This window comes from Zosterops lateralis, assembly GCF_965231275.1.
Source record: "Zosterops lateralis genome assembly, chromosome: 2".
In the NCBI taxonomy this organism is placed as follows: Eukaryota; Metazoa; Chordata; class Aves; order Passeriformes; family Zosteropidae; genus Zosterops; species Zosterops lateralis.
In genome coordinates this window covers 9582178-9607924 of record NC_139763.1, presented here as the reverse complement: position 1 = coordinate 9607924, position 25747 = coordinate 9582178, and the positions used below count along the sequence as shown (strand labels likewise).

Here is a 25747-nt window from a genome sequence, read left to right as displayed (position 1 = left end):
ACTGAAGGGTCCTTATCCTTTGTAGCAGGAGCTCAGGCTTCCCCAGCAACCAACATAATACAACAATGAATAGTGGCTGACATATAATTTCATGCTATATGTAAAACTTATAGCTGGGAAAGCATCCACATTTTTTTCTTCCAGCAGCAGTGACGTTAGCACTTAATTCCTGAATAAGAGATGCTTCAGCTGTCAGGAACCATCACAATGGCAGAAAGCCACAAGCACAGAAAATAACAGAGTGATTAATGGGTTTGGAGTTCTTGTTTTCAAAGCACTCCCAACTATCTAAGGTAAAATGCCAACATATTCTTAGGTCAGATGAATGCTGCAAAGCAGCATGCAAATATCAAGAACTCCAGCGTTTCCTAGCTCCCTGCTTTCTCATGTAATGTAAATGATATTGAAAGACATTGACAGCTCATGTTCTCCCAGGCATGCCAGCAGAATACATGGATTTGACATTTGCCAGCAGTGCTTATTAAAGAGATGGATGGTTTGGGCATGTTTCCCAAGAGCAAAGGGAATGCTTTGCCCTGTGAGACACTGGGATCTGATGGACTACCAAAACAACTGGAACCAATCCATAATTGGGTTAGTGACTGTGTCTCAATTCTATCATATTGTTATTAGAGGCTAAATTCCCTGACATTCTCTTTTCCTGAAGTTCCAGCCATGAATAATGTGAATAAATTCAGAAATTTCATAAGTTTCCATAGTTTCCCAGTGGGAGAGGGAGAGGGAAGGGAGAACTGTAGAACATGGGAGGAAAACATCCCAGCACACTTGTGTTATCAATGACACACCAACTTATCTACACCACATGTGGGGATTTTAGTATATTTTACTGCCCAGGGCACAATTTTCTTTGTATGTTTACTACTTATTTTCAGAAATAGTAAGTCAAATATTATTTCCATCAAGATGCCAGAAAATTTTCTTTTCTGCTAAACTCTTTGTATAATCATCAAATTGAAATATATAATAACAATAACCAGAGAACAAATATATAAATGTGTTATGTTCACAGAGGGTTTGGGGGTTTTTTTGTGAAATATGTGTCATAGTTAAATATTTCTCCCATTTAATAAATACTTGTTCAAGACAGTCTTAGATTTTATGTTAACTTTTACTTCTGAATTCCTATCACTCCTACGTAAGGAAGAGTCATTCTTCCACTTTAGAGTCAAAGGAGCAAAAAGAAAGCGTAAAGATTTAAAGTAATATTAGAAATTAACTGTAAATTCTCATTTAAAGCAGTCATTAAAAGAATATTAATGCACTTTCATATGTTCCATTTTATGGAATCCATGCACACAGTAAATTATTGCATAAATGACAACCATATATCTCTTCAATTTTCTTTTACAGTTACATTTAATACTGCTTTATCATAAAAAAGATTGCCTGTCATCTTTCAAATGTTTTCTGTAAGACAGCCAAATCCAACATTATCTATTCTCTAGCTAACATTCACTCTGTTTTAAAGCAAAAACGTCATTATTATTTAGGACTAAGTATGGGCTATGTGAATCAGTCCTACTGACATTTCAGACCTGAATTTAGAAAAGGAAAATACTACAGAGCCTAAGTAAAGTGCACTGGGTTAGTATGCCGGGTTTTCGTAGTGGTTGGGGCTACAGAGGAGGCTTTGAGAAGCTGCTGGAAACTTCCTCCACCTCCATCAGAACTCCAGCCAGCCCCAAACAGATGTGCCACTGACCAAGACTGGGACAACTGGAAATGGTGGCAAGACCTCTGTGATAGTATACTTAAGAATTTTTAAAAAAGTTATAGCACAGATGTAATTGCAGCCAGAGAAGAGGAGAGTGAGAGTAAGTGAGAGGAGCAGACACCAAGGTGAGTGCAGAAGGAGGAGCAGGCACCAGGCACCAAAGCTGGGATTCCCCTGCAGCCCAAGGAGAGCCCGTGGTGGGATGGCTGTGCCCCTGCAGCCCAGGGAGGGCACAGGGGGGCAGAGATCGACCTGCAGCCCATGGAGGAGACCACACTGGGGCAGGTTTCCTGGTAAGATTTGTGACCCCATGGAGGACACAGGCTGGAGCAGGCTGTCCTTGAAGGACTGACCCTGTGGCAGAGGGTCCCACACTGCAGTAGTCTGGGGAGGAATGTTGCCCATGGGATGGATTCACACTGGAAAAGTTCATGGAGAACTGTCTCCCATGGAAGGGAGCCCATGGTGGAGCAGGGGAAGGACTCCTCTCCCTGAGCAGAAGTAGAAATATGTGATGAAATGACCACAATCCCCATTCCCTGTCTCCCTCCACTGCTGGGGGAAGAGGTAAAGCTAGGAAGGAGGGAGGGGTGAAGGGAAGGTGTTTTTAAGGTCGTATTTTAGTTCTCATTATCCTGCTTGATTTTTTTAGTAATAAATTAATTAATATCTCTAATTTAAATCTGTTTTGCCCATGAGCGTATTTGGTGAGTGAGCTCTGTTTTATTCTTAATTCATGAACTTTTTATTATATTTTCTCTTCCCTTTCAGAGAGAAGTGAAAGAGGGGAGTGACATGAGAGACTTTGGTGGGTGCCTTACATCTAGCTAGGGTCAACCTCTATGGAGTGTTTTTCTCATCAATACTCCTGCTTTGAAATATGCCTAGAGCTAGTTCTGCTTAGAAATTAAGGCTTTTTTTCTAAGCAGCTGTAGAATACAATATTTTACCAATCTCCAAAAATCTTGACTTGCTTATTTTATTAAGAATATCCCAGAATACAGAATAGGAGTTGAAGTTCAAAAGTTTCGTTCAAATTACTTTAAAGTACATATTATCACTTTGAAAATGGAAATATAAAGAGAGAACACCTGACAAATTAATACATCTTCAGAAACTGATACTGTGAGATTTCACAGCCTATTAAACAGTCCAACAATTTTTCAAGACCAGTTAGCTTTTATAGGTGTTATAAAAGGTTATAGGTTTCATTGTTTTATTATTAAAGATCAAGAAGACCCTGAAATCTCGTCTTTCTAACAGACTTGAATTAACAAAGCAGTTTCAATTCATTAGATACACAGTTTGAAACAAATTGCTCAAATGCTTAGATAATTGGTTGATTCAGGTTTGAAGTTTGAACATGTTGCACAGGGCTCCCATGGGGGCTGGCAGGAAGGAAGGAAAGATATGCAAAGAACAAGAAATTGCAGCTACATATTATTACAGAGTGCAATATCAAAGCACATAATAATACTAACAGTATATGAATGTATCCAAGTCTGGATAAATTATCATGGACTTTATTAGAAGAATAAGGAAATGGTCAGGATTACAGAATTAGGTGCTTACTCAGACCTCCCTAAGTGAAGGAAAGAATTCTTTCTGGTTATGATAAAAATAATTTCATCTGAAAGCCAATATGAATAATATTACCACATTGACCAATGACACATACATAATTCTTTTTTTTTTCTGATGCTGTGTTATCTCATCCAGTTTTGCTCAGGTTTTATATTACCTCCTCCTAAAGCCCACCCACAACTCAACTGCCTGCCAGGAAATCCCATATACATTAGCAAACTGCTGTTATGAGTTCTGTCCTTTAACAAATACTTTAGTTCTACATTTTAAAACCTAGCAACAATTCCAAGATGATTTGACATTCTGGAGCATGAATTTTTTCACCCTCACGAGCAGGAATGGCTGTTAAGGTTACTTAGATGACTTTTATTTGCTATCTTTTTTTTAAAAAATACATTCAGTTTGCCTTTAAATTGATGATCATATTCTTTATTTCCCTTTAATGGCAAATATAGAAATAAATTATTATACAGGAGAATTTTTATTTCTCCATAAAAAGGTTTGAGAAGCTGCTAGTGAATCAAATAAAAAGTTATTAAAACTAAATATTGTGCCTGCTCAGAAGCTACATTTCAGACTTGATCATAAGCTTAAATTATCCTTTTCTTGTAATTACAGCAAGCTTTAACACAGATTCATGAATCACACCCTAAACAATGATTAAATCCTAGAATTAAATAAAATTAGTAAGAAATTGATTCTTGACTGACAATCTATACAGAAAAATATAAAATAGTAACCCAGAGAGCAGCAATAACTTAAAGATCCATAAGCCTTGAATAAAAATTTAGTTTTATGTTTAGAAAAAAGCCTATTGTAAGCTGCAGGGTGGACTTATTTATCCCTCAATGTAGTTGCTTTAGCGAAAATAGAAAATAAAGGAACAACTTTAATTACAACAGTGCCTAAATTCCTCCTCTTGCACACATCCTGTCATCCCATCCCTGGCAGAGCTGAACAAGAGATGAGCTACCAGTAGATATGAATGAGATCTTGAAACAAGACCTTAAGATGGACACTTAGATGAATTTTAGCTTAGAGATCAAAGCTGATTTTTTTTGTTTTGAATTGTAATTCAGTTGACAAAAATAAATAAATTACTAGCTTCCATTTTCAGTTTTCTTCAAAGGATTCTTGTGTTCCTTTACCCAACCCTTGTGAGTTCTGTGTCTTACATCCAACGTGGTCAGTCTGGAACCTTCCCCCGGGTGAATTTCAATTGCACACATTACCTGTTTTCATCTTGATCCATGAAGAGTATTTCCCCTAAAAATGACATTGGCTTAGATGATCTGAAGCTGATACAACAAGTCAGCTCATTAGCTGTGCCATCTGATGAAAGAACAATATCTTGTCCCTCTAGGAACTTCGCAGAAAAAGGGCAAGTCCTGGTTCCATCTGCAAGTTCAAGCTCAGGAACTTTAACTCTAATTCGCGATGGCCTGTGGTAAACATAAATAGTGTTTGTGGTCACAGGGTTGCAGGAATAAAGTCAATTCATAGATTCACACAGTCAAACTCTTTCACAGTTGAATACAGAAGGATAACCTTAGTTCTAAAGTGCAAATCAAGTGAAATTAAATTAAAAAATAAAATTCTTCCATCGTTTAGATGCTAGTTTGTTTACTTTGTATGTAACGTAAGGGTTAACAACATTTTATGCTGACCTACAATATCTGAGCATCCAAATGAAATTTCTACTAACTGTGCTACAAAAGGCATAAAGAGTTTTCTGAAACTTAAAACTTTCATTAGTGCTCATTAAACTGCACTACTGCACAAATAAGTTAAAACAAGTTATAAAATGGAAACATTAAGAGGAAAATTTGTGACAATGCTGAAGATGCTTCAGCATGCAGTTATGCAGGTTTTACAGTAGTTATTACAGGTTTCAGTTCTGAAATAAGAACTGTCAGTCCAGGCCCATGTGGAATGCCTTCGGTTCCAATCACTGAGCTACTGACAACAGACAAACCACTTGATAAATCAGCACAACTCAGACAAGATAAGACAGTAATAATTTGAAGGTAATTTAATTAATTTATGACAAAAGGAAATCTTTGCTCTAATTCTAGTGTTGGAATGATACTTACATAAGCATAGCAAACAAATATTACTGATCTTTACTAATTACAAACAGAAAAGTTGAATCTTAAGAATTGAAATGTTAGGTTATACTACATTATACAAAGATTTACTCTTTTAAATTCAAGTAACAAGATAAAGTGAGTGATCCACAGAAAAATAAAATATATATATAATTTTTTTATTGTAACAAATGGCAGGATTAAAACATTTTGGTGGTCCTTTGCAATAGAACCTCACATAGAAAGAAAAAAAAAGCCCACCAAAAACTGCAACCCCAACAACTGTTCAAGTAGCTAAGCCTCAAACTAGTGGCATAGAAAAAATAAAATAACAGAAACATTTTATGTTATCACAATGTGAAAAATAGAAATAAGATTTAAAACCTTAGTATCTTGCTAAATGCAACAAAAAATCCTGGTAGGTCTCTGATTTTAACTTTTTTGCTATCCACAGTAATTTTATATTTCTGATATAAATTCATAGAGTCAAGATATCAGAAGATAGACACTTCATGAAGCAGGAATATTTGAGGACAAAATGTGGGCTTGTTGAATATTCAACAATATTAATTACATTAACTTTCTCTTAAATATACAGATTCTTCTGCTGAGCAGAAAATTAACACTAATCTTCACGAAGAAATATTAATTCACTTTTTCACAAGTGAATGAAACAAACAATTATTCATGATTTCTGTAATAAATTGACTTTGAGATTTTTACTTTATAAAATCCTGTGGAATGGAATTTACCTTATAAATTCCTGTGGAATGATGGTGATCAGTTCTTCAGTTTCCACACCCAGAGGAACTGGCGTCAGCATTAAAAAGGGAGGATGAAAACTCAGTTTTGGCGACTTCAGCGTGCCAGTCAATTTCAGCGTATATATTGATAAATTACCATTTAGACACATGAGGATTTCAGATGTATATGTCCCAGGACAAGCTGTTGAAAAATTATAAAAATATATATATTACCATAAATACAGGAATGTAAAAGAGTTATAGTAAGAGGTTTGGGGTTGGAATTCTTGTTTGTTATTAATTTTTTTAAAATTTAATACTGCTTTCTTTCCCAAAATGTAGTTCAACATTTCATAAATATTGTATCAGAAGAGTATTTATTAAGAATTAATTTATTTATTAATTTATTAATAAAGTTCAGAACGTTTGCCCATAGCAAACCAGAAATTCACATTTTTTTAACTTGTCAGAATTTTTTTCTGAGTTCTAACTGCAATAAATGAGTTTATTGCATTAATATTCCATTATATATAACATCAATACAACAGCAGAATGTTAAGAATTGCAGTCATACTTTTAATTACACTAATTGACACAGTGAATGTTTATTTTATAAAGGAGTGACTATTGGAAGCATCTGACTGCCAAGACAAGGAGAAGTTGGGGCCTTTTAAGAGTGCAATTACAACACTTCATAGATGGCTCCAAAACCTATAATGTGGCCAAGCAGCCTCACACAAGGCAGCAGGAAGTTCTACCCTCCACTCAGAGCATCTCCCATCTCAGGGAATCATTTAGCTTGGAAAAAATCTTAAAGATCATCAAGTCCAACTGCAACCCTAACACTGCCAAGTCCACCAAAAAAAAAAAAGGGAAGGGATGACCAAATATCCTTCTCCAGGTGCTCTCTACAGTGCAGCTGGACGTGACAACAGCAAAGATGAAGATTTCCTTGTGTCCTGCTCTTTCTCAAGCCACCTTGCTTCCTGCTGCAAGGAAGTTTTCTCAAGGATGGAAACCCACATTTTTTTTTCACTGATACAGGCAAAACAGTACTTCCTTCCACAGCTGTTACGCCAAAAAATGATATTCCAAACCAAGCAGTGTCATTTACCCAACCCTCAGTCATCCTCACCTGCTGAAGAACCAGCAAACTAATAAATTTTGAGGGTAAACTAATAAACAACTCCTGGATTTAGAAATAAATCTGTAATGATGTGTTTTAAAACCACCCAAAAAGTTCAATCCTTGAATTTCTGAGAAAAAACGCCTTCTCCTTTGATTCCCCTCAATTAGACCAATATGGAAACTCCCTCACCTAATAATTAAGATAGCAAAAAGAAATTTTCTCTTTAGTATGTCCACACGACCACATACATGTCATGAAGCAAAATACATGACAGGGTCTTCTGAGATCATCTCAGATCATTACTTTCACAGCCTAAGAAAGAGCTGTCACTGTTTACACACAAAAAAAGGAAAATCTAGTGTCTTCAAATACTTTGTGTTTTTCCCTTCCTGTAAAAGCTAATTTCCTAATGGTGACCATAGAAGAGCTTCATGGAAGCTGTTGTGTCACCAGAACACGACCTGTGGATCCCTTCATTTCAAACCAGCAAACATGAAAATGGCAAACTGAAAACCAGCTCTAATGGGAATCTGCTGCACTGCTTTCAACATCTGATTGATTCCATGTTAAATGTAAATCAGCTTTAGGAGACAACATTGCTGAGAAGGCTAAAAAGATTCTGCCTCTAGGTTTTGAGGAACAGATCTTCCTCTGGCACTTTGCCCTTTCATGAAGGAAAGGTGAGAAAGCAGCAGAAAAAAAGTCATGGAGATGGCTGAAGAGCCAAACATGGTATCTCTTACAAGCTTGTAAGAAAGCATGTTCAATACAAGCTCCTCCCTTGTACAAGCCTGTCCTATAGCTGAGCTGTAACTAAACCATATTTCTGGTGTCCTCTCTTCATCCATATCTACCATAAACTGGAGTGAAAGGGTATAACCAATAAATACTAATAAATACTTGAAAAGTGTAGGAGCATATTTCAGTACCAAAGAATGTGCAATTTTCACTAACTCACATTTTTTAAATATTCGTATTAACCATTGTTTCAAAGTTAGACAATAGTAGTGTTAATCTTTTCTCATACAAAGTTTTAATGCCAGAGAATTTCTGGTTCACCCAAAGAGCAGAACAGACAGTGCCTATCCTGCATCACTGATCATTCTGTGCATAGATCCACACATTTACTAAATACCAGAATTCAGCATAGTATGTAAACCAATAAATTATTGCGTCCAGGACAACGCAATACCACGATCATTTTAAACAGACACCAAGACAGAAAAAAGTGAATTCTGTCATTTATTAGGATTTGTTAATTCATTTGGAATGCCTATAACCAGTGTTTTCAGGATATTATGTTAAATAAATTACTTAGAAGTTAATGAGAATTATGTCCTGAACTGAGAGCTGAAGTCATGAATTTATTCTACTCCTCACACCTTTCATGACTGCTGTCAAAGCCAGGGCTGCTGTTACCATTCTGGTACACCACCATTAATTTCTAGTCCAGCAGATGTGAACATTTTCCTTAGGGACATTTGATGGGACTTAAAAACTTGTCAGTCTAAATTTGCCAAGGGGTAACAAAATCTCTAGAATTATTTGGGAAATATTTTCTCTTATCCAGAAATAATAACTCTATAATATATTTTCAGAGTTTATGACTCTCTGCTCTTCTCACCCTCTTAAGTTTGTATTATATGGTTTTGCAGTTCCTGCATTTGTCTCCTAAAAGCACGTTTTTAGTTTAGTTGCCTAGGACCTTATGATTATTCAGGTGTTATTGCATCTATATCCCTTCAACATTAATAGGTACCATTGAGCAATTTGCATACAATGAAATACAGACTTCAAAGCAGAAAAGCCACAGATAGCTAGAACTTACAGGTGTCCTACAAAAAAAAAAATCAGCAGTAAACTAACAATTTCTTACGTAATTTGTTAAAGGTTACAGCAAGTTAATATCTTGCTGTTGGAGAAAAAAAAAAAAAAAACAAAACCAAAAAGACCACACAATTATAGTATCAAAGTTGTCATCTGTACCCATTACACAATCCTCACATCTTCCAGTATCCCTGAACTCCCAGTAAAAGAACCCAAGAGCACAAATTCCTTGTAACTTTCTTTGCTGCAGATAAGTTTTCTCATACTACAATTAGATATAGTGAAACATTTTTTTGACTGTTAATGCATTATACTAGAAAACAGGAGAAGAGGAGCATATTAATATGTTTTCAATTCTTGAAAATCTCTATTTTTAGAATGCTTTTTTAACAAGTAGCATGATTTTACCACCGTCAAAAGCTCTTTCACTTAATTAAACATTGCAGTTTATTATAGCATTTTGTACTCTATCATAACTGCTGCAGCATATTTAAATAAATTACCCTAATGCACACTCAAAGCTCATTTTTAAGGTTTGTTCACCCCCCCACATACTACAACTTTACAGCACAAGCCTATGAAAGTGATTAGCACCCCATGTTCATTAACTAAGTCTCCTGTGTGGGTTTTGATGTACCTAATGCTCTCTTACAAGAGAGAGTAATGATATGCACTGAAGGTACAGCACAAGTGTGCTATAAATCATGGCAAAATACTTAGAACATTGAATTCAGGGTAATTGATCTTTACAGTTATTTATGATTTTCTGTAAACAAAAGATATGGGAACACAGCAAAAATACAGATAACTTCAAATTACAGTAATTTATCAGTCATATTTATGTATATATATATATATATACATTTGAATTTGTACATACAATTTACCCAGTAATTCAGAATATTGGCCTTTATTTTTATGCTGTTCTCTGCTTCACAGTTTGCAACTCCAAGCAACACATGCAATTAAACACTGCTCTTGCACATTCACAACATTTACAGAGCAATACTTCATGCAGTCTTCTCAATTAATCATACAGAGTCATGGCAAGAGTCCTATAAATCTATTTTCCTTTATTTTCTTTATTTATATTAAACTTTATTTATATTAAACTGTTTCCAGTGCTTAATTGAGGTTAGAGATTTCAGTGCTATGATAAAGAATAACAGTAACATCTTTCTTTAGGACAGGGATGCTCACTCCCTGACTCCGCATCAGATCCAAGTGACACAACTTCTCTTCCCCTTGACAATGCTGCAGCTCCAAAAGTACTGCACTGAAACTGTCCACAGGATGAGGTTCTGTGGGCATCAGAACTGCTGCATTTGCTGGTGGGATTTTCCAGTGTCCAACCCTCACATGTTCCACCCTATGAATCTATGAATTTTGTATATCACTGTCTACTCTAAACACTTGGCTGCGAAAAAAGTAGAATCTTAATTTTCCTATTCTTCTATTCCTTTTCTGGCATTATGTGGTTGATTACTATCTTCTTTCATTCTCCCAAGTTTTGTTAGAAATCTATTTTGCATATTTTTCTTCAGGACTGGTTGCCTGACCAGTCTACTCCAAAAAATACCATAGACAAGCGTTTTTATATCTTAATGAGGCAGGAAATTTCTGTTCAATTGTGGCTATTTAGAGAAAAGTTCAAAAGCATTCCAAGTACCCTTGGAAAGCTTTACTAGCTAAGTCAGTCAACCTAAATGCACCTGAAGTAGAAGCTCTGAAAATGATACACCTATCCCAGTCCTTGATGTTTTAAGTGTGAAAAACCTGATGATTTCTATGTGCAAAGCAAACTTTTCAAATAATGCAATTTCAAAAACAGTGATTCCATGCTTTTTGTTAGGTCTGCAGCTGTCTTAATTTCTCAGAACCAAAAAAACCTTTAGTTGATCAAAATAAGTACTACTATTGATTCATCATAAAACCCCATTTAAACATACCTATGCAAATGGTCAATCTATAGAAGAATTCATAAAATTACTTACGAGGCCAAAACGACACAGTGATAACGACACTTTCTTCTTTATGAAGACATCCACGCTTCGGACTAAATCTGAAAATACCCTCTTCTATATTTTTGTCTGCATCATCAAAATTAAATTTCCATAAAACAGTCTCTCTTCCAATACACTTCAGGACAAGCTCCTGTAAATATTTAGAGAAAAGGAGTGATGTTGAAAGAGGGAAACAGCAAACACTGTGATACTTTTCACAGTGCTCTCTCCTGAGCATTCTTTGTGCAAACATATCAGAGGGAAAACAAGGCAGCACTAGAAAGCAGTGAAGAACTCAGTTTATTGTGTCTATGGGGTGCAAAGGTGAGTATGCCTATCTGCACAGACTAGATGCTTTCCAGCCACTCACCACATTCACAAAGAGAATACTTTCTTTCCAGAATGGAAAAAACCTCATTTAAGTGAGGTAAATAGATCAAAGTATCACAGTGGGAGTGCTTAGCCAAACAGAATTGAGGACTTATTCCTTATAAAAATGAAGCACAGCAAAAGCACTAAACATGTGTCTCACATCTAGACTTAGAGGTGTAGTTGTTGAAAATGGAAGAAGTTCAAAATACATTTTCAAAACCCATTCTTTCAAGTTCAATAAGGTGACAGTGGAAACAAAAAATATAATTAAATTCCTTTATCTCAGAGTTACTCTCTCAGCTTTTGAAACACGCCTAGCTAGGAAAACGCCTTGACTTTGTATTATCATTGTTTCCTCAATGCACTTGGAAAAGCATTTCAAGTGTTTCCATCATGGCCAAATTTTTTTTTTAATTTCTACCCAAAGCCCTCAGGAATTAGAAATAATAAATTATGTTATGGTATGTTTTGCATTCAGAAAAATTACCTGTGTTGCAAATATTATATTTAGTGTCTTTTTTCCCTATGAAGCCATAAGTCATGACAAGGAATTTTTGAAAGAGTGTCAGCTGGCAGAGTCAGTACCATACAAGGCACTGGGACAGCAGTTTTACTGCATGACCCATCATGGCACAAATCAGTTCCATCTTGGCACCATTGCTGCCTCACTTACTGGTATAGGCAGATGCAGAATTATTCTATTCATATTTATTTCTTACACAGTTCATGGTCAATTTCTCATAGTGCCCACATTTTCATATTGTCAGACTTAGTACAAGCTCAATTTTAAATTTTGGGAAAAAATTATAGAGATTAAAAGACAAACATGAAATAGAAAACTGAACAAAATGACAGTGTGATTACCTGAGAATTCATACTCTCATCAGGAGTACTGGAATACATGTTACTCAAATGTTGTTCAAATTTAAATTCCATTGAAGAGAACGCCAATAGTGGTTTAAATACTATTGAAAAAAAAACAATCAATTTAAAATGTTGATACAGCATCATTTGACAAATATTTTCTTAAAGTACCTTCATAAAATCATTATTTCTGTACATGTTTAGGAAAAATGTTTTTCCCCTTTTTGTTGCTCCTATAGTATATACATGATTACTGCAATTAAACTTTGTCTTACTATGATTCTTTAGTCACATTAAAATTATTTAAATTTTATATCTACCACACATATAGCACCTCTTCTTCATAACACAACAGCCACATGATCTTCCTTCTGCACATGAATGCACTTACAGTTCTGATAATAACCATTAGAACAAGACTTGGAAGATTTTATATAAAACAGCATTTTTCTTTAATTTCATAGAGATGCAACAAAGAAATCATCCCAACATATGAAATTTTAAAGTGGGAGTTTGGGAAAACAGAGGTATGTGTTCCCACAGCCTCATCTTCCTTCTTGGAAACAACACTGGAAATGAATCTAGCAAGCACACAGGATCCTTTTATTAAAATCTGGACACTTGTTCCTTGCCCAGTGTTAATTCTCTTCTCCCCCTAAAAAAACCCAAATAATTTCCTAATCATATCTATCACATTATGTAAACAACCATGTTACCTTCATTTATCTAAATCATAGGCACATAAACTCTATAAAGTAATATTGTTTCAAAGTAGGAACAGAATCTGCTGGAACTTTTCCACCAACACACAACTACATCACCAAGTCCTCAACTCTCAGAAACTGCCTGTACCAGGAGAACACAGCGCAACTGAAACTCTGTCAGGGAAAGGAAATTGTCTACCCAACCAAAAACACTGAGTTGGATTATTAAAACATATGTCAGCTCCCATGAGGCCATTACATTGATAGGACAAACTTTTTTCCTTTGTGCCAGGCTTAGATTAGATTTGTGTCTTTTCCAGTAGTTTGAGATTTTTCTCTTCCAGTTCTTTCTCATATACAGATAAACACCTTCCCAGGGAGAATTCCTGTAAGTATTTAAGTAAGAGACCTGCTTTCCTTCCCAGGTGCTGAAACAAACTAAAAACTCTGTTTTAAAAAAAAATCAAAAAACATATTCCTGATGGATTGAAAACATACAGACTACACTGAAGTTTATTAAAAGACTGGGCTGACTGCACCAAGATTAGGGTGATTCTTTTCTCAGGGTGAACAATCCTGAGTATAAACAGCAAATATAAGATATTTGCTTAAGTGCCAACCACACTGTTCCATGCAGTCTGAATCCCAGTGAACCACAAAAACTATCCCAGGAAAATAAAAAATTGTAAAAGCAAAAAACAAATGTGCCATAAAACATCCAGCAGTGAGAGTTAGGCATATTTGTCAAATCAAAACTTAGAACTTGCAAGATACATCTTACTCAGTTTTAGCTTTTAATGTGATAATATGTGAAATTATTTAGTAACAGACATAATTTTAAGTTGTCAGAAGGTAGTCAAATTATCAAATTCTTTTTATGAGATTAGGAAAGCCAGTGTATGCAAATATTCACAATTTATAGATATACATGACAGTAAGAATAAGACAGGAGACTAAAGAGAACCACAAGTTATTTCTGAGAAAAGCAGACAAGAAATATATAAGATACCAATTTCTTTGCTGCAGGCAAATGGCCTGTAACTTTGGCTATTAACAACCTCTGACAAGCCAGATGGGATGAGGACCATTCAGAGGCATTTTAAAGGATTTTAAATACAGCTAGAGATCCTAGTTTTGACAGGAGAATTCTACAAAGGAGGATGACTGACATTCTACTTTTCTACACTTTCCAGAGGAACCGCTGTGATTACTGGGATTTGCATGATGTAGTCTAGAAATACTAATAAATGGATAGAAAACTCTTACTGAAAAAGTTTTGGTAAGCTATTTTTATATAAGGCAAATGGCTATACAAAAAATAGTTTCTCCACATTACAATTAGGTATAGGAAGTTCAGCTTCGAGCATATTTAAAAACACGAATCAAAACTTGAAAATTTTGCAAGTTTCCACGAAATGTACAAATGATACAAATTCCAATTAAGTAGCCGTTCTCTGCAAAGCAAAAACATCCAGATACATGCATCCAGCAGGTCTCCAAGGGCCTGGTTTACCCACCAGTAGCTGTGACTCTACAGGATGGAAGAGGAGGATCCTCCAGGGGTGGCAAAGCCGCTGCGTGAGCGGGAGCACCGCCCTTCAGAGACTCCGAAGGAGATGGAGATGGAGATGGAGGTGGGGAACTGGCCCGAGGAGTAACAATTGGGAGAATGAAGTCATATGCTGCCATCTAAAGGAAAAAAAAATACTGTGGTCACTTTCCCAAAAATAAAAAGTAGTAGGTACCTCTTGAACCATCCGAGTTGTTTGCTGTTTTGGCAGAATTATTGCAATTATGGAGCTGCTCATGGTTTTAACAGGATGTTCATTTACTGGAACTCAGAATCAGTTCTTTAAGTAAGCAGTGCCCAGGGTTGTTTTTTTTCCCCATTAAGGAAAAGCTCTGTGACCAAAAGTGTCAGGGTTATCAGCACAGTTACAGACAAGGCTTCTAGTAAATCACAGTGTTGTGTTCCACTCCTACCACTCTCACGAGTGAAAAAAGCTTGGAGCCATGGCCCAAATGCAGAAGCTCATGTGAGCAAAGAGGAGGGAAAACAAAGAAAGCTACATCACTTATGGAATCCTTTCTCAAAGGCTGAAGAGCAAAGGTCAATAATTTCTGTACATCCAGCATAAACAAAATGGGCCCTGAGATCAAAGGTGAAACATGAGTTGAAACTGAGAAATGCCAGTGAATTCTGGGAGTCTAAATTCCAGTGATTTTGATCTTCATTTTATCTGTGCTATCACATTCCCAAGTGGGGTTTAGAACTTAAAAAATGGCATGTTTTGTACAGAATCTTCTTTTTTGACAGAGTGCATCAGAAAGGCCACATTTATTTCAAAAAGCAGTTTCAAAGCGATATTTTTTGCCCCTCACTCTGTCTTTCCAAGGACCAACACATTAAGGGATTATGTTCTGCAGAAAAAGGTATGGATCTCCTTAATAAAGGTAATGGAAAAAAACCCCAAAACTTCTGCACTTAAACCGCTGTTGAAGTCCTTCAAATCCTGTTTTCACCTTGAAGTCCACTGAAATCTTAGAAAGGAATTAAATCCATAAAATCTTCATGCTGCTTAGAAAAAGCAGTAAAACCAGCTATATAAAGATGTTATGAATCGTTTAAAAGCTTTCAAAACTTGCAGAAAATAGTGCATCGTTCTTCACTTTCACATCTGTGGTAGCAAGTAGAATATATAAATGACAGGAAAGAACACCAAAAGTGTCCTAAGCCAGAGCATGAGGCACATTTATTGGAATTGTAACACCTAGTGAGAAGCAAGCACAGCACTGGGAGGGATTGGTGTCCCAGCAGGGTCTGTGACACACAGTTACAACTGTGACACACTCCTGGACAATGAAGTGTGTGCTGAGCCTTGTGGAATGTTTTGTCTTTTTGTGCTTAGCTAAAGGAAAGCATGGAATGAGGGCGAGATTACCACAGTCCCTTGTTTTATACTGATATTCAAATCTAATAATTATTGGATTTTACAATATATAACTGGCTTTTCAAAACTGACATTTAGTATTTTTTAGTAACTACAGCTCAAGATATATATAAAAAAAAAAGACTGAGTAAAAATCTCTTCATTTGAATTACATACTCATCTATTTTTAGTAGCTCAAGTCACCCACACAAAACATTTCATCAATTTACATCTTCAAAATATGTTCTTGTGACAATTTTTATTTTTTTTTAAGTTTGGTGAGATTAAAATGTTTAGTCCATTACAGATTTCATGCCAGCACTGCCTCTGCAAAGAAGTGCAGTCTAGCACTGCAACTGTTACTCATCAATGCTGGTAGGTTTATGTAGGGATGCATTTCCTACACCCAGCAAGTGCTTTCCATATGGGGAAAAGTTTAAGGCTTACCCTTCATGGTAAAGAACTCAGAAACTTTGATACCCTCCTGTGCCTGCACAAGGGCATGGACTGGGCTCTGAGAGTGTAACTCAAAGCCTCTTGGTGATCTTATTGGCTGCAAGCCAGGTTTTCTCTCCTAGAACATTCAGTATTTAGGAAGGAGCAAAAAAAGAAGTAAAGGCTTTTTGGGGTGTCTTAGCAAGGTGCAAGAGATTTCTCAGACACTTGTGGTGGCTTTATCATTTTGTGTTCTGTAACGTTTGTTATTTTGGTGTTTTTACTTATTCAACCTTTTGATTTACAAAACACCTCCCAGGAGCAGTCTTGCTGAAATTAATTACAGCCACTTCTCTGCAGAAGGCTGGTCCCTCAGAGATTGATATATTAGGATGTGGCTTATTACACTCTGGCCACGTGCTATTCAGTATCAGGTTTAGGCCAGACAGCAGAAGATGGAATCCCTTTATCCCCCTCCCAAACCAGCAAATCAAAACTCATTTTTCACCCCAACTATCAGGAAAATTTGGTTTTGTCTTACTATACAACAAGGGATTTATTTTCTAAGAACTGGCAAACAAAAGCAAATATGAGAAAGACTCAATTCACTACATGTAGATCATGATGTTCACTGAAAATCTACTTTTGCTATGAAGCACAATGGTACAAATTCAAAGCCAACATAATTCATAGAGATGTATTTATATAATTGATAACAAATCATAGCTCTTTTACTTTATTCATATATTAACTGCACATTATGTAAACTACATTGCAAATGAAAAATAATTTTAAAATTCTGTGCAAGCAGAAATCAGATTATAATTCATACACATCCACATACTGCTGAAACAGAATTAAAAATTCATTTCAATTATTAGGACTTCACTTTGCAAGTACAATCATTATGTTTCTTTCTATAAACACAAAAAAAACTCTTTATGATTAATTTTTCATTTTTCAAACTCTCTAATACAAAACTCCCTCTTTTGCGAGATTACATACTTTAAAAAGTAATTATGGTATTTAAAAAAAATAAATCCTTAGACTATTACTGGTCTTATCCTTGCTTTTTAGGTAACTTAATGATACTTTATATTTATTTATCTATTGGGATATTTTCCTGAAGCTGCATTTAACTTCACACACCAGAGAACATGGGAAGGGCAGGAAGGAAGCAGCCTAGAGAGTGTTCTTTCACAAACACTTCTGTTTGTTAATATCATTACAAAAAACATTTTTCCTGTCCTGATGTACACTGATTATGCATGTTGGCTGGAAAGGAGGCATCATCTACAAAGTGAAAGTCTTAGAAGTAAAAGACTTCAAAAGAAGCTTTTAAAAGACAGGTGAGACAAAGGAGCTTTTCATTGTGTGCTCACATGGAATACCTCCAAAGGATGTCAGAAAAAGGATGCTTGGTCAGGCTGCCAGCAGAATTTAACTCTTCAAATAAAAATAACATTCTTGGAAACTATTATTCAGATGGCATCTTAAAATACTTTCAAATTTTTTTTTTTTGCTAGAATTAATAAACAAATAGAATCTGTCGGTTACAAAGAATCTGTCAGATTAAAGCAAGTTCTGCTACCAAAACTCATTTGAATTTATGAAATAGGTTTGATACGAACAGTTTGGTAGCTCTGAGCTCAACAGTGGGGAGCAAACATGGCTGGTTCCTGCCTTGGCCCTAAATACTTGGTGTAAGACAAGAAACAAAAGGGGGAAAATCTACCCCATCAAACACTACAAGTAAAATAGTATTTTATATAAAATTCATGGATCAAAAACAAACAAGCACAGCTGTCAGGTGGCAATCTGAGAGTAGAAAAAAGTACTGCTATTTTCAAAGAAAACTTTCAAAGCAGTTACTTTATCTCTATCTTTACTAAGTATTCCAAAGCATCAATCTTAGAAAGCATAAATGTCTTAGAAAGCATAAAATATAATTCTCTAATTATTATTCTAATAGAACATATATTCTCAAGGTTGAATAAAAATTTTGCTAATTCAGAAATTGTATAGTTTGTTTAACACAAAGAATATGTGACATCTCTCTAAAATTGCAGTGTTTTCTTTCACAGTACAACTTCCCAGGGAATTGCACATAAATCAATAAGCTAATTTATTACTTAAAATTGCATTAAAACATTTGTAAAAGATAATAATACTATTGTATTTATCGTGTAATGCCATGCAGATTGTTCAAGTATCTTGAAGCATTTGTGAAAAGGTTGACCTTAGAGTTTCTTTATTTATACCTCTAATAAACAAATTCAGCAGGAATACAAGGAGACAAAATGTAATGTACATTAAAAGAAATCAGTTAGATTCAAACTTAAACTGCAAAGCCAAGGGTTTATGTCCTGCAACTGAATCCAATATACACCCCCAAACTTCTCACAAATTTAACATGAGCTTTTCCTTAAGATATACTGAAATCTTTCATTCCCCCAGGTTTATATCACAGATAAGAAGCTTCCACAATGAATAATGTAACTGCTGTTCAAAGCCGTCATTCAAAGTGCTGCAATAAATTTAAATCTTTCCTTTGTATATGGTCAGAGATGATGCAACAACAATGGCCTGTAATTCCACAGCTGCAGATTTTCCACAGAATTCATTTCTTACACGACAAATCTGTTCTTTCATAAAAAAAAAAAAAAAAAAAAGGTGATATAAAAGGACAAAAAAAAACCACCAAAACACCTGTCACTTCCCTACAACAAGCTTAGGCAATAATCTCTGACAGCTATGACTTGTTCTATTTATCTCAATCAAAGGCTTCATTATTACACAGCTGGGTATTTTGTCCTTTTTCCAAAATGATGGAATTTGTTATTATCCAGCAAGGTTTAAAAAAATAATAATAAAAAAAACCCTCATTTTCAAGCACTACACTCCTGCACTTTGCTTTGCATGCTTCCACCAGCACACCCTGCAGGACCTCTGTGAGCAAGGAATCATCCTGCCTGGAGAAATACAGATTAGATAGATATAGATGATACAGATATAAAGATACAGATTATATCAATACTGCTTTCACTGACAGCTTTGACTTTCACAGCCACCAGACACTAAGGTTAAACCCTCTGCAGTGAGGTTCAGAGCCCTATCACCTCTAACACCTTCAAAGACACTGGAATAACAGCAAGGCACAGCCACAGTGTCTGAGCAACATCCCAGCCTTATCTATAATGCATGGGGCTCCATTTTCTCACTCAGAATACTGAAGGAACTGGCTCAACATTTTTTAAGGTTTATTTTTTAAGCATGCCAAGACACTTCATCTCTAAGAACATTTTTGATGTCCTATGTATTAATACAAATTATAGCTTAGTGAGAATTGTAGCAGCTCTTGAAAGTTCCTATATATACACTAAATTTGTTGATCTGCAAGGTTTTTAGCAGAATTCAAGGCTGCATTCAAGACTAAATTACTTGGAACCTTACATCAATAATTCAAGTCACTTTAATAAAATTTTTAAGTGCATGAAAATAATTTCATGCCTTTTTATGTTTTTTAGTAATGCAGCTGAATTATTTTTACTTTTCCTTAGCTCTAGTATCCACTCTATTAAAGAAAACATCAGTATAGTGGGGGTATGGTGGTTCATAGGGTAGTGTTGTCAGTAATGTCTACAACAGCAGGAAGTTCTAGTAAAACCAGAAGGGAGACAGAGAAGAATGTGATCTGATGGGATACAGAAGGTTTGTAGCAGCTGGGAGGTAAACTGGGGAAGAGCAGTTGTCAAAAAACTAGAGATGGGATCAGAGAAACAGCTGTTCAAGCACAGAGAGGGAGGAAATAGCACTTGCAACTGTGAAATCTGAATAGGGAAAGCTCAACACAGAGATAACGGGTTTGAAGTTTTTTTCAAAACTGGAAAATCAGGAAAGAAATCTGCTGAGAAAATGGGGACTATAGATGAGGTAGAATAATAAAGAGCTCAGATCCAAAGGAAAATGTTTTAAGAATCAGTAACTACTGAGAGTTTCTGATCGCAGTAAGAGATGCTGATACCTCAACCACTTTCTTAACAAACTCAGTTTTTAATTAGTATTCTACATTGTAGGAGTTAAATGAAAGAAAAGCTACAGCATCCTGGGGGCTACATATGCTGCCTGATAGTCATGCCACACCGAGTAACTTCATTTAACATTATTCAGTGCTCTTGGGGCCAGCTGTGACAGTGCTGCAGGCTCAGAGATACTCACCTGTGAGCACCAGTGGGCAGGAAGCTGTGAGGGACCTTGGGCATGTCTTGCCCAGCAGCAGCTGCTCCTGACAGGCAGGAACACACTGGAAGCCGAAGGGCAACACTGGCTGCACCCAGCTTACCCAGCACCAAGGACAAAGGGAAACAGGACTCTGAGCACACAGGGAGAAGGGAAACTGAAGTAAAAACATTTAATTAAAGCAACAATTATTAGTTGGTTATGAGGGGCCCCAAGAAAGTATCCCTTTTGAAGTTTTTATTTCCTTATTTCTGAAGGAAGTTATTTCTGTTTGCCAAAAATTGTTCTTAAGACTTGAAAAACTCTTAGACCCAGAGTATGAAAAATAAAATCTGTAATCAATAGGTGCAATATTCCACAGCCCTTTTCTGTTTCTTCTGTTTTTTAGGGGTTGTTTGGTGTGGGGTTTTTTTTGGCAAGAACAGTCACAAAACTGATCCTGTCAAATGTAAAAATTGTTTTTCCAAATTTATACCACAGTTAAAGCAGATTTGGAAGTGGCATAACCTTATCTTCACTTAAGCCAATGTACACCAGTATCAAATGACAGTTGGACATGCTCATCAATAACAAAGGGCAATCCTAAACATCATGTTCAGGTGACAAAGCTAAAATAAACATAGAGAGCAAGCTTCTATTTCAGCATTCTTCAGAAATATTAATTTTTTAGTCACTTCAATTTACAGCAGTATCAGTAGCAACATACCTATTTTTATTCTATCCTGCAACTTGACAAGGAAAGGAAATAGGAATAGAGCTCAAATGTTACAATGGGAAATAGAGTTCCTCTCTCTTCCATTGCTTTCTTTTAGAGTTCTTTTGGGAAAAGTGTGCAGCTGAAATGTTATCAGCCCTGATTAGAGTATTTTACTTGCTTTATTAATATTACTGCTATTGGTATGGTAAATCTCTGCTCTTAATTATTGTTCAGCTTGTGGCCTGCAATGCCATACACAGAGATTATTCCAAGAGCATTATCTACTCCTGTATTCCCATCACTGCACCTTCCTACTTACAGGAAAATGCCAGCATTTTCCTTTGCTGGGTTTCTCCAGTTTGATTATAGGTCACTTACGATATCCTGTAGATACCATTTTGCAAACCCTTACATACTGTCCTTACACTGTATCCAGTCTAATTCTGACTACGTTGCTTATGAGTGTTGCATTAGAAGTGTCAAGATACTTAAAAACATATGACAACTATTCCTTTTCCTTTAAGTCAAGGCCTGCCATGCTACAGAAGGTATTTTTTATAAATCTATTGACTCATATTCTGCCAGGAAAAACCATTTCAGAGTAGTGTATGTGCTATAAACTCACTCCAATAGCTTCCATGTGTACACAGCAGAAAATCACAACATTATCACACACGGCCTGTAATATACAAGTATTATTTGAATGATGCTTTGAACGAAAGAATTCAATTTTCTACTGCTAGGAAGGCAAGCCTGGGAGGTGGGGGGTGGTGGAAAAAAGAATACTCCTGACCCTTTCAAGATGCATAATCTCTGTTATTCATTTTTAAGGTAAAAGTGCAGATAATGCAATGGGTTTACATGCTGTAAAAGTGATCCCCAGCTGCTTGTTCTGAAGCTGGATTATGATTTCATATAGTTTTCTTGCAGTTCATTTTTCTCCAAATATGGGGAAGCCCCAAACCTTCAATTTCCAAAGCATTTTTCAATGGGGTTGGATTTAAAATTCATTTGAGCATTCTCTATTGACAGTTACTACCAATAAAATGCTAATTTTCAGATGTAAAAGTAACAAAGTCTCATATCTTCAATTTTTTTCCACTCAAACAGCTCAACCAGAAAGCAATTTGGCCAATCTTTATGACACATAAAACTCATCTACATTTGCAGTATCTTGGTCATCTGGGAATTCAGGTGAGAACAGCTGCAAGAAGGTGGCTGCTGGTTTGTTGAATAATTTCATGAGTGTGTGGTATCACATTTCAGTATTAGTTTACACCATTTTTAATCCTTTGAGAAAGTGTTTTCTTTGTGTATGCAAACACTTAAAGTTATAAAGAGGTTATTTCAGAACTCGTTTTCTTAAGAATAACATTACTAATTATAAAACTATTGCACACACAAAAACGTTAATCTAAAGTCTCTACTCTCCCCACCTCAAAAATATCACAGAGCATTATTTTAATGAACTTCATCACCATTGTTCCACAAACCTACCTTTTTTGGTGTCAAGGACAAGAAGCATTGCAAAGATGACTCTTCCTCTAAGTCAACTGAATACGAATAAGGCTTTGAACGAGAATGGCCAACAGCTGCCAAACAAAATCCAAAATCAAATTACAGATGTTACTGCATGAAATATCAACTTTATAACAGCTGCAGTATTTCAAAGTGATTTCTAGTATCAAGTATCTACATATTTGCACAGTAAGCATTTCTCACAAAGTTACAATGGATTATAGTATCTCTCATAAGGATTCTGAATGCGATTTTGGGCAGTATTAATCACCAGCAATTTTCATGTAAGTTATTAATTTGGGAAAACACAGTATTTCAGAAAAGAAAACCCCAAAACAACATTGTCCTTTACCTCTGAATAAAAGTGTTAGGCTAAAATAGTAATTACATAATAAACTAATATCACTGGGATAAAAATATTTGTCTGAAACTGTTTTTTTGTTATGGGTTTTTTTTTTTAATTAGTTTTATTCATAATCTACATTTCCAACAAGGCTTGCTTCATTTTTCAGACTTCCATGTTCAATTCTAAGGCACTGGCAGGAACACAGGTTTCCAGCAAAGGTAATATTCCTCTAAGATCAGTACCCATGATGGAATATTCATCATCCATCTAGTATTAACTGTTTAAGTACTGAGCCTGACTGGATGTCACCTGACTGGTTTCAAGCACAAACTCTGATCCGGATCCATGTGCAATGAGTCTGATCCCATGCTGGCTGCTTGCCTGTTGTAAAGAGTCTTACAGTTCTTTTCCAAGTTAAGATGACTGACTAGGAGCCCTCCTACTCCCTTTTAAGTACACCACATGGTAAGAAAACCCCTCTGATTTTGGGAGATCATTTTTTTGCATCATCCACATATAGTTCAACATAAAGATACAACTAAATTTGATAATACTGTCTTGCAAAAGGAAGTCTTGATTTCCTGAGTTTGCAGCTTTGCTTATAAGGCAAAATTCTTTTGTAAATAATGATGGTGCAATATCCAAGGAGATGCCATGACTGAAGTAGGAAAGCCATGAGCAACAATGTGCAGGGTAAGAATCTGAACTAGTTCCACCAAGCAAAAAAAGAATTCAATCCCACTGCTGCCCCAATAACTTCCTGAGCTGGGCATTCATGCAGAGGCAATGTCATTAACCTGCAAACACTCTGTCCCTTTGGGAAAAACAATCCCAATTTAATCCCCTTATACTGGGGATTAAATAATCAAAAGGTAAACGTTGTCAAAAACTGGGTATGAGTCCATGAATAGGAAATTAATACAAATGTTTGGCTTTATTTGTTTGAATTTTTTAATAATTTATTTTAACTGGTTAGATGATATTCCAAATTTTTATTATACCTCAGCAACTATGGTGGGAAAAATCAGGGAAAAAAATCTACAGGCAACCTGAAATTTAGCCAATATTTATTTTTGTCAATTGTCATCTTACAGGCAAACCAAAATATCTCCTCTTAATTTATATTAAGCAGTACTTTTAAAATAATTGCTTTAGGTTTTCTTGTATCAGAAAATTTGGCTACCAGAAATGGTCAGACAGATTTTCTCTTACCATTATTCATTCTTTATTTAATGAAAATTCTAATATAGCAAAAGCAAATACCTGAACTGTCTTTAGCAGTCAGTTTAAAATCCTTATACTCCGAAAAATCAAACTCCACTCTGGTGGAGGAGTGTCCTTTGTTCTGCAGCAAAAATGGAATTGATTTTGTAGAACCAGCATAAACGGGACCAAAATTAAATAGTTCCTGTAAGTTTAAAGAAAAAGAAATGGGTCAAAGCACTGTGAAGTCAAGTTTATAATAGAACATAATATGAAAAAGTTTACAAGATTCACAATTTAGAACACAATAGTATTGGTTAATCAATAATCTCACATACCCTTATCTTTAAAATCTTTACAGGACACAAAATAGAAGAGTTTAGAATTTAATATCAAGTCTGGTCACACCACCAGAAAAGTTTTCATCATTCAGTAAACAGACCAGCAACTTACTTTTCCCTTTATTGCATTTTTTGCTATAACTACCTTAAGAAATCCTCTGCCTTTAAACATACTTTTACCAGATTGTCAAGTTCAAAAGCTAAAGCTGTTAGCTATCACTTAGTGCAACTGTTGTATCTACATTTGGGCTTTAATATATCCTCCTAGGTTCATCTCTCTGATAATTTTCTTAGGAAGTTAGTTGAGGAAGAAATGAAAAATATGAAGTACAGAGGAGCCACTTTGACATCTAGATGAAGCAAAATACTTAACCAATCTTACCAATTGCTACAATTTCTTCACACTTACCACATCAATGACTATTTCAGAGACCTCTGAAAATCCAGTAATCCTAAGCCGGAGATCTGCTGCATTCCTTACTGCTACCTAAGTGAAGGGACAAGACTGGGATGTGGTCAAGGTCATTTCAACATAACTATCTCACCAAATCTGTCATAATTACATCAAAAAAAGCTTACCAAAAAAAAAAAAAAAAAAAAAAAAAAAAAAAAAAACCAACAACAAAAAAAAACACCCTATCCCACAGATACAAATACAGAGCGGAGAGAGTCAGGAGTCAGTATAAATTGCATTGAAAATATGAAAATAACTCTGCTCTTATAATATAATGTTTTGGGGTTTTTTCTGCAGAAATACAAAGAGATAAAGTAAATGTCTTCATTTTCCAGAACATATGTATGCAGATTCCAGTGACGTGGGTTCAAATCATGCCTTTGTGACATATCAAATCTGGGACAGATATGGCTAGATAGATATAGCTGTTATTTAAAAATGCAGAATAAAAATTTTTAAAAAAAAACGATAAAACATAAAAACCACAACTCAAAGTTGTAAGAAAGACCAGTGACCAGTCTTCCCCAATTCTGCAG

General features: G+C 35.6%; 1 protein-coding gene across 1 annotated transcript in view; it reads right to left on the bottom strand.

Annotated features, from left to right (window-relative positions):
• CFAP47 (cilia and flagella associated protein 47) overlaps positions 1-25747 on the bottom strand; it is a gene marked incomplete at its 5' end in the record, with an annotated part of 294184 nt that overhangs the window by 210569 nt on the left and 57868 nt on the right. The window contains 8 exons of the mRNA XM_083854475.1: positions 4552-4761; positions 6159-6351; positions 11100-11259; positions 12345-12445; positions 14566-14737; positions 22847-22941; positions 24477-24621; positions 25167-25244. Coding sequence (XP_083710601.1) covers positions 4552-4761; positions 6159-6351; positions 11100-11259; positions 12345-12445; positions 14566-14737; positions 22847-22941; positions 24477-24621; positions 25167-25244 — 1154 coding nt within the window. The remainder of the gene's footprint in view (positions 1-4551; positions 4762-6158; positions 6352-11099; positions 11260-12344; positions 12446-14565; positions 14738-22846; positions 22942-24476; positions 24622-25166; positions 25245-25747) is intronic.